Source organism: Priapulus caudatus, unplaced genomic scaffold, assembly GCF_000485595.1.
Source record: "Priapulus caudatus unplaced genomic scaffold, Priapulus_caudatus-5.0.1 Scaffold1335, whole genome shotgun sequence".
NCBI classification, from domain to species: Eukaryota; Metazoa; Priapulida; class Priapulimorpha; order Priapulimorphida; family Priapulidae; genus Priapulus; species Priapulus caudatus.
Window position 1 is genome coordinate 81,067 of NW_014578396.1, and position 10,530 is coordinate 91,596.

At 42.8% G+C, this 10,530-nt stretch overlaps 1 protein-coding gene across 1 annotated transcript; it reads left to right on the forward strand.

Annotated features, from left to right (window-relative positions):
* Positions 1-8,117: 8,117 nt before the first annotated feature.
* Positions 8,118-10,274, forward strand: LOC106816274 (monocarboxylate transporter 1-like). The gene is made up of 5 exons (XM_014820857.1): positions 8,118-8,164; positions 8,453-8,595; positions 8,777-9,532; positions 9,780-9,952; positions 10,147-10,274. Exons 1-5 carry the CDS (start codon positions 8,118-8,120, stop codon positions 10,162-10,164), a joined length of 1,137 nt encoding a protein of 378 aa, XP_014676343.1. The 3' UTR covers positions 10,165-10,274.
* Positions 10,275-10,530: the final 256 nt, after the last annotated feature.

Below are 10,530 nucleotides of genomic sequence, written 5' to 3' on the forward strand. Positions count from 1 at the left end.
TTACATTGGAAGTATTTCACATGTTTAAGAAACATAATGTTAAAGTAGGCGGTTAACGGAAGTAAGTACTTACTTATATATAAAAAAAACGATATTTTCTCCCGTAATTCAAATACGTATACAGTATTGTGTAAGGGTCTGTCATACTCGATGTATCTTCGCAGCAGGATAGAAGCTTCTAATCCCAAGCCATTTCGCAAGGTGCACTGAAAACTGTCATCTATAGCGATAGGCGTAAGCGCTAACGCCATCATGCACCAACTATTTGGAAAAACCAAACCTGTTGTGAGTGAAAATCCTTGTAATGTAGCCCGCGTTTTTGATTTCAGACTGATAACATTGGTTATTTGCCAAAGGCGGCGTTATTACGTGCACTCGTGCGTGTAAAATAAATAACAATAAAATACATCTTCATACTTGCTACCTGGCGACCGCGTATCGTAGAAGTCTGATTTCAGGTGCTGTGTAGTTCAAGGCTACCGATAAGCATCAGTCCTGAATATAGAGAAAGAACATCGATATGAACAACGCGTCCTATATTAGAAGAGACGCGCGGCTGGGCCTGGCTGGTACTGGTTCGCGCTGGCGACCGCAATCAATCCAAATGCTGACCCATCGGTTTTGCTATAGTGCTTAATATCTACTAATAGTAGCACCGTGGATTGATGATTTCGCAGCAAACAGATCAGAGACGGCTTGGGTTGCTCTGATCAAATGCGGGGAATGACGCTTCTTATCTCAGGTGAGTGACTAGCGAGTTACAGTGGAACATTGGAACATTGTAAGAACATCTTACACAGTAAACTTGCGTCCGCCACGAGTTGTACCTATGTGTCATTTGTAAAGGGTTGTTGTGATTTCTCTAGGTAAATAATCAATTAAGCAACACTTAAATACATGATGCAAAGCTTTAGCCGATCTGGTTGCGTTTGAACTCGTAAAATAAATGAAAGTGTCAATGATGGTCACTGTAAGCTCACCACCAAAAAGGACAGCAAATGAGTGAAGTGAGCAAGTAAGTCTAGTTTTAATTGAGCAAACCATCGACGTACCATTAGTAGAAACGAAGAGTATTATATATAAGGACTCGGCCATTATATACTCTTGATAGATTATATGTGTAATCTTTTATGCTGAAATAATAAATAATATTATTAATATAAATATAAATAATTTATAAACCATAATGAACACAATTTGTGAGCAGTAGATGCGCTACGTACCGCCCTTTGATGTCTTTTAGCATACAATCAATTATATCATAATAATAATATCTATAATATAATAGCTATAGAATCATAATGATGTTCAAGGCAGGAAATTTGCATTAACCACGCTTCAACGCAAACAACGAGTATACTCGTTCGAACATACAACATGCAACGAGCATGCATTCGAACAAATGCAAGCCGAGATCAAACGGTTCCGAGTGCGCATGTCTGACTATGGAGAACACCTAACTGGTTCCGGGCAAGCGGCAAGTCGTAATAACTGGCACAGCAGACTCAGCGACTCCATGCCGCAGGCAGTGTTTAACAATTCAAAATCACTGTGTGTTACGGTACAGCGATCGATCTTTGAGGAATTCGGACGATTTCGGAAAGCCACTAAACTTCACAATGAAGACGGAGAAGTACAAAGAGACTCACTTATCTACTGTATGGGAGGTAAACAAGCCATCAAAATATTAAAAACGTTGAAATTTGTTTCGCATAATGTGCCTGACCCAGAAAACCCTAGCGCCACAATTAGAGAGGAGGTAAAGGACACTGATTACGACACAGTTGTCAAAAAATTCACACAGTACTTTATCCCGAAAAGAAATATAATACACGAGAGATCACTCTCTTGAGATGAGATCACCCTCTCACAAGAGAGGGTCCAAAGTAGGGAGGAGACAGTGGAGCAATTTCTAAGGGACCTTCAAGCAATGGTGGAGAATTGCGAGTACAAGGATCCAGAAGACCAAGTACGTGACAGGTTTGTCGTGGGACTCCTAGACCGAGGAGTGAAGCAAAAACTGCAGCTGATGCCAAATTTGACCCTAGATAAAGCTTCAGCAGTGGCACGCCAGCATGAACAGGTAAAATTACAGATGGTCCAGCAACAAGCTTCCCACCAGGAGGTTAGTGAGGCGAAGTTCAAACAAAGGGAGCATAACCAAAGTGGAAGAAAGATGTCAGCAGCCACAAGACAAAACAGAAATGCAACCGTTGTGGTTACGACTGTCACCCACGGGGTGGTAAATGCCCTGCTAGTGGACAGATCTGTAGGTCATGCAATAAGCATGGACATTTCTCTTCGGTGTGCCGCAGTGGTAAACACCGAGATGTAAATTCAAATGGAGCAACGGACGCAGTGACATCCCAGGATACATCCGAGGGGGAGGAATCATTCTTCCTTGGAACAATTGATTGCCATGAGGAAGAAGCGTGGTATGTACCACTGAACATATGCGGCTCAACTGTAAAATTTAAAATAGACACGGGAGCTGACGTAACAGTAATTTCACACACCATCTGGCGATTATTGAAAAGTCGCCCACACCTGATGCACAACAAGGTCAAGCTCAACAGTCCTGGGGGCCAGCTCACGGTTCTAGGTGCATTTACAGCTGTCATCAATCACAAGGGGAAAGGCTATACATTTCGCGTAGTCGTGATAGATGGAACAGGACCAGTCAGCCTGCTAGCCCGTGGAGTGGCAAAGAAAATGGGCCTAGTTACCCATGTAGATAAAATCTTGAGTCAGTTTAACTCAGATATTGGTCTCTTAAAGACCGAACCAGTCAAGATCAGTTTGACAGCAGGTGTAACACCACTGTGTGTCAACACTGCACGAAAAGTTCCGTTTCCCCTGATGGATGCGGTGAAAACAGAAATACGGAGAATGCAGGATAGTGGAGTGATCCGTCCTGTCACTGAGCCCACCGAATGGTGTGCAGCTATGGTTCCGGTTCAGAAGAAAAATGGTAAACTGCGCATTTGTGTTGACCTAAAAAGACTGAATAGGGCTGTTCGCAGAGAACATTATACACTTCTGAATCTAAGCGACATTGCTCCTAAGTTGGCTCAGACCAAGTACTTTACCAAGTTGGATGCAGCAAGTGGATTTTGGCAGATCCTCTAGGAGGAGGAAAGCCAACTGCTCACAACATTCATGACGCCGTTTGGGAGGTATGTGTTCTGTCGCGTTCCTTTCGGTATTACTACGGCGCCAGACATCTTCCAGCAAAAAATTACCGAGTTACTTCATGGCTTGGAGGGAGTAGAGGTCATAATGGATGATATCTTGGTTCATGGCCGATCAATGGAAGAGCATGAAAGGAGGCTAACTGAAGTTCTGACGAGACTTCAGGAAGCAGGTCTTCGTTTAAACCGAGAGAAATGCCAGTTTAGGATGAAAGAATTGGTTTACTTTGGTGACCTTATCGGTGCTGAAGGTATCAAGCCAGACCCAGAGAAGGTACGGGCAATGATGGATCTGACTCCACCATCCAATGTCAGGGAACTTCGTAGCTTGATTGGAATGTTCCAATACCTAGGCAAGTTTGCAAACAACCTGTCTTCGGTTATGAAGCCCATGACAGATCTGCTGAGGTCTGACAGTGTCTGGTTATGGGAGCCAAGTTAACAAGGTGCCTTCCAAGAAACCAAACAGCTACTATGCGCTTCTCCAACACTAGCATACTATGATGCGGAAAAGCCAACGATCATAAGTGCTGATGCTAGCAGTTTAGGGATAAGGGCCGTACTCCTACAGAAAGATGAAGAAGGCTTAAAACCAGTGGCATTCTGCTCAAGAACACTCTCAAGCGCTGAGCAGCGTTACGCTCAAATTGAGAAGGAATGTCTGGCGGCAGTATGGGCATGCGAAAAACTGTCTAGGTATCTGGTGGGATCACCACAGTTTACTCTACTAACCGACCACAAGCCATTGGTGCCTCTACTAAACACCAAGAACATTGATGAAACACCAATTCGCTGTCAGCGTCTTTTGCTACAAATGATGCGGTTCAATCCTGTTGTTCAATTTGTGCCGGGTAAAGAACAGATAGTGGCAGATGCACTATCCAGAAATCCTCTAGCTATTACAGAGGATAGTGTCCAGCTGATCCAAGATGTCAGTGATTATGTGGACACAGTTCAAGTAGGTTGGCCAGCGTCACCTAACAAATTGGAACAGATCATGGAGGCTACAGAGAAGGACGATGTCCTGCATGCAGTAATGCGTTATGTCATAAACGGGTGGCCAAATAGAGTGAGCGTAGTGCCGGAGCATTTGAGGCACTATTACCATGCACGCTCAGAGCTATCGGTGACAAATGGAATAGTTGTTCTACAGAGTAGAATAGTTCTGCCTAGAGCAATGAGGCATGATGCTTTAGAACGACTACATGAATCACACCAAGGCATCTCGAAGTGCCGTGAAAGAGCCAGGACAGCCATATAGGGGCCGAACATGAGCAACGACATTAAAAACATGGTCGATCAATGTGTGGACTGTTGACAGAGCAGACATCACAGCGAGAACAATCCCTGCAGCCAATAGAGTTGCCGGGACGGCCATAGCAGCAGTTGGGGACGGATCTACTGGAATTCAACAAGCAGACATGTCTGGTAGTGGTAGACTATTACTCTCGTTGGATCGAAGTGAAGAGGCTGACATGTCTGACCAGCTCTGCGGTAATTACAAGAATGAAAGCAATGTTTACGGCTTTCGGTATCCCAGATGTAGTAATATCAGATAATGGGCCGCAATATACCTCTCACGAATTCCGTCAGTTTGCTAAGGTGTGGGGATTCACTCACAAAACGACCAACCCATACACACCACAAGAGAATGGGATGGCTGAACGCGCCGTGCAGACGGCTAAACACTTACTGAAGCTGGATGATCCAGAGATTGGATTGTTGAACTATAAAGCAACTGCGCATTCAGCTACGGGTGTGTCTCCATCAATGGCACTACAGGGACAAGAGCTCCGGACCAGACTTCCGATACTGGAGCAAAATCTACTGCCAAAGGTTCCGGATACCAGCACCATCCGTCAGTCCGACGAATCAGCTAAAGCCACCTACAAGAGGTGTTATGATGCCAGGAAAGGTGCTCGAATACTACCTCACCTGTCAAGTGGCCAGTCTGCACTGACAAAGCTGGACACGGAGAAGCGGTGGACCAAGTGGGAAACAGTTATCGGTGGTGACGAAAACAACCAATCCTACATCCTTCAGACGAATGCTGGAATTCATCGTCGGAACCGTAAACATATACAAGATACCCAAGTAACACCTAGTGGGCAGAATTCTACGCCACCTCCAGCCACACAGCAAGGCATAGTTGTGCCGGCAGCAGAGGAACCGGTTGTTCTTGAACAACCTTTACGCAACATTGCGCCAGGCAACAATGGTCCCGAGTCGAAGGAAGATGCAGATACAGCTTCGCCATCTGATGTCAAGCAACAACCTATGGTACCAGTGACCTTCACATCGAGTGGCCGGGCAGTGCGTCTACCTCACCGTTTCAGAGACTACAAGTGTTAGTTTAAGGCGACTAAGATCCGCTAAGGGCAGAATAATCCCTGGATCTGAAGTCCAGACAGTGGGCAGTCTACCCTACTGTCTGAATTAGTGTTAAGTGTCGTTTGGTTAGCATTGTTGAAAAGTTAATCTTTTGTCATTCAAAGACATTCATGCTATAGAATAAGATGTTTATCTCAAAGGAAAGGAGATGTCATAATGATTAATGACGGTAGCGCCCTGTAGGAGAGTTGTCTATCTTTTAGTTAGATATTTGAGAGCCAGGGGGAGCTACGGGAGTTCGGCATGGCGGATTGTAATCTCGTGTTCTGCTCAGCTACGTTTGCTAAACAAAACGAATCTACATGAAGTTAAATCTCTTGTTTGGGTTTACACAATCATAATATTATGCACAAATAAAACATTTTGAATCTTGAATCTTGAATCTTTACGTCATTTTATGTCTAGTAATTAACAATTTTAAATAAACTCCTTTATTGTCATCGTTATGCACACATGTGTTATGATCATATGATGCCATTTTGTCGAATCCAAAACCTAAAGACCTATCTATATATAAATATGACGAGAACCTCTTCCTTATTAAGCTTTTCTGAAACCGATTCAGCTGTTTAAAGCTTTTTTCATCAATGTTCTACATAGCCATCAGGTAGAAAACTCAACCTAGTTAAAAACGCAGGCCAGTAACAGATAATTATCTGTTACTGGCCTGCTTTTTTAACCAGGTTAAGCTTTTTAACTTTGCGACAAACCGCGGTTTATCGTGCATTTGCGTGTGCGTATACGCAGTACGTCTGGTCACACTGGTATAAAAGCTGATGTAAGTCTATATGTCAATCATCTATGGAAGGATGATGTTAGTATAGCTGTGGAGTCAGGTTGTGCTACGACGTACTCCGAAAATTTATAACGGTGTTGGTCGCTATGGAAACGTGTCTATTTAGAAGAGATCGCGGCTGGGCCTGGCTGGTACTGTTCACTGCGACCATCAACCAAATCTTAACCTACGGTTTCGCAATAGTACTCAGTGTCTACTATGTACCTTGGATAGAGACTTTCGGCACGAGTGGATCAGTGACGGCTTGGGTAGGTTCTGTCAATGTGGGTGATGTCATTTTTCGTAGGTAAGTGACTCAACTGTTTCCCTTCCTCGGTCATTCAGAATAAAACATTAGTAGCTTCACGTTAATGAAAGAATCATTATTGATTAATGAGCTAATCAGTCGTGCAGGTACACAAGTATACATTGCTTATAAACAATTAATGCTAGGTAAATTTGTTATCCTCTTATGCCACCGAAGAGCGATGTCATTATGGGACATTGCTTTATTGGTCTACAGCTTGCACTTGCCTCCCTGTCGGCCATCTTTAGAAGCTGGTTGAAGCCCTAGGCACAGCGTAGCGTATGGGTGGGATATGACAGCGTGCCTTCAAATTCAAATAAATTTTATTGCTCAAATATCTCACAGATAAATTGGAGAAATAATTATAACAATAAATATACACGTACTGCGATAATGCATGAATAACTAGATGAATAGAAATAATAGTGATAACACATTGAAAGTTGATAATATATATCAAAATAGAGAATGTATGTTGTGCCTTCAACAGATGGTTAGCCAACTGCAAGTCACATCTATAAGGGCGCCAACACATAGTCCTGCGGCGGCGTGTATACACGAGTGCACGCTAAATCCACCTGAATATATATAAAGTCACCAACAAATCAGAAATCCTAACATATTCATGAACAAACAACTTACTGATAATTATCGGCGATGCGGGTTTAAAATAGTAAAAGTTTCCACTTAATGACGCCATTTTTTCTACTGTTATAGACAAGTCTGTGATAGAATGTTTTTATAGAGCCCGTGTATAATATCGCCACAAGCTGCTGTACACGTTGAAATGCATATCATATTACATGGCAATCCATGTTGTTTATTACACACACACACACACACACACATATATATATATATATATATATATATATATATATATACACCTTTTATTCTTCTAAATGATCTAATCCAGGGTTACGGACAGGTATACGTTTCCCTCGTCATTGCCGCCAAGAGAACATGTACTGTCACATCCTTAGCCGCTCCAAAAATGACAGACACGAAACACCAATCCACCATACTGATAAGCGCAAACGCTGGCTGCCCATGTTCAATAGCAAATAGCAAAACACATCATCGTGTTAAGTGGAAGTCCGCGCTACGTCCGCAAATCTGTCCGATGTGTATCAGAGCGGTGAATGTTTCGGATTTAGGATTGGTGGATGGATGCCTGGCCATGTTCAGGTGGTTTTTCCGTGCACTCAACGTGTATGTATAAGGAGACACCCTAATGTATACAGCTCGCACTTGACTCCCATTTTTAGAAGACAGATGTTATAGTGGCCGTGAAGTCAGACTGTGCTACGACACAATCCGTATATGTACAGGTCTTGATCGCTATGGCGACGCGTCTATTAGAAGAGACCGCGGCTGGGCCTGGCTGGTACTGTTCGCTGCGACCATCAACCAATCCTTAACACTGGTTTCGCAATAGTACTCAGTGTCTACTATGTACCTTGATGGAGACTTCCGCACGAACAGATCAGTGACGGCTTGGTTGGTTCCGTGCACGTTGGGATGAATTTCTTTGCAGGTGAGTTGCTCAGCCGTTCTCCTCTCTCGGTCATTCATAATGGAATATTAGCTTCACGTTGATTAAAGAATCTTTTTTTCATTTAGCTAATTAGCCGTGTACAAAATAGACAGTATTACTAAGTAATTAATATGATATATATATATATATATATATATAGTCCTAATATGATATATATCATATCCTCTTATGCAACAGAATACCTTGTACGTACAGTGTCATTATGGAACATTGCATTGATCATATTTCAGGGCCTCTAGCAACTGTTATTGCCGGCCGATTCGGGATACAAAAACTGTTATTGCAGCGTATGTGGTCGCTGCATTTGCCTGTGCAGGTGGTGCCTTCGCGCCTAATATTTCTACTTTGATCATCTCGTGCGGAGTTATCGCAGGTAAAATTGGTTTATTTATTTATTTTTATTTTTAGAGTGCGGCCAAATTAAATAATTTAGAAGCTCTCAACGTTTTGGCAAAAACGTTATATGACTAACAATATAAGATGTATATAAACAAATTTAATAAACAATATGGATTGCCATGCAATATACCAGTTTAACTTGTATTGTATTGCAGGAGCTTGTGGCGGTATTACATTTGTAGCTGGTGTGGCTATAATCGGAGAGTACTTCGAGATATGGCAAGGAATGGCATTCGCAATTGCATCCACTGGAATTGGAATAGCTCCATTGATGCTTGCCCCTCTCCAGCAATACCTAATCGATGTGTACACGTGGAGAGGAGCTCTGTTCATCAGTGCCGGAGTGCTACTGAACGGCTGCGTAGTCGGAGCCATCATGAGGGACCCACCAACTGATCATAAAACCTTGTCTGCTAAGGAACTATTACAAGCCTCGTGTAACAAATATCAGTTGAATGACATTATTTATATAATTTTCTGCATTTTTAATTTCATGCACATGTTTGGAGTAAGTGCATCGCTGGTATTACTCTACGATCACTTAGAATCTCAGAGTTACACCCCAGAGCGAGCTTCGTGGTCGTTCACAATGTGGGGAATTTTGAACATCTGTGGAAAGTTGTTCACTGGCGTTCTCATTCACACGAAGCAAGTGTCCCAGTGCAGTGTTCACGTGTTATACACCGCACAAGCTATGTTAGGAGCATTTTTTATTCTCCTGGCTTTACCTGGTCAAGTCTACCTTTACTATGACGTAATTTTGAGTTTTTACGGATTTGTCGTTGGAATGACTGCAGCGGCATGGCCCACAGTCTGTGTTGACTTGTTTGGTCAGAAGAAGCTCATGGCTACAATGGGATGGCTTCTACTATGCCAAGGCGCTGGATGTACCATAGGAGCTCCTATTGGAGGTGTGTTGATGTATGGCATACGTGCGTCAGTTTAACACGAGCATTCGAAACGCGCGCATTTCACGTAGCAAGTATAAAATATAGTTGGTTATCACCTATAACGTACTAGCTAAAAAGCGATGTATATATATATATTCCAGTTCTGAACAACTATTTCTATCTATCTTTAGAGAATTTCGGTTATTTGCAAGATTTTTGCATGAATATGTAAATGACAAGTATATATATCTACTTTTTTGCTTCTCAGGTCGCCTAAACGACGCTTTCCAAACAACGTCGGCAGCATATTACATGGCCGGATGTGTGAGTGTCATCAGCAGCCTGTTCGTACTCGTGCTGCTACCTATCGGGAGACATAACCTAGAGAAAGAAAGACGCAGACGATACGTCACCGTGACGTCAGAATCAAGTCAGTTCCAGGTACCAAACGTAGGAAACTGTTAGGTGTAACTATTTGTAAATTTATTTATTGGCAAATAAGTAAAACATTTGTTTCCGCGTAAACATGCGGCATAAATTCACAACTCGGTAGACATGTGATAGTTGCATAAATACCGTTATTCAGTTCATATTTAAAACCTAAAGTTTAAATGAAAAATTATTATTCGTTTCAGGAAGAAATAATAGTATAGTGAGGCTGAGACTTGCGTCGTACTGGAGTCAAAAGATGGCTACCAACGGGTATCTCTAGACGCTGCCACTCCATCGTAGACTGTCAATCTTATATACACTGCAGTCTGTACGTTGATATTTGTTCTGAAATATTAATCCTAATTCGGTNCGCTCTCTCTCTCTTCTCGTCTCGTCTCTCTCATCTCTCTCTCTTCTCTCTCTCTCTGTTCTTCCATCGGCGCTGCTCTCTCGCTCGCTCTCATCGCTCGCCCTTCTCTCTCTTCTCTCTCTCTCTCTCTCTCTCTCGTTCGCCTCTTCTCTCTCTCTATGTGTGTGTGCCCTGTGGCTGTGTGTGTGTGTGTGCTGTGTCGTGTGTGTGGGTGTGT

Coding starts and splice junctions, on each gene's coding strand:
- LOC106816274 (XM_014820857.1), top strand. CDS start 8,118: ATGTACCTTGATGGAGACTTCCGCACGAACAGATCAGTGACGGCTTG. Junction 8,165..8,452: donor AACAGATCAGTGACGGCTTG/GTTGGTTCCGTG, acceptor ATCATATTTCAG/GGCCTCTAGCAACTGTTATT. Junction 8,596..8,776: donor CTCGTGCGGAGTTATCGCAG/GTAAAATTGGTT, acceptor ATTGTATTGCAG/GAGCTTGTGGCGGTATTACA.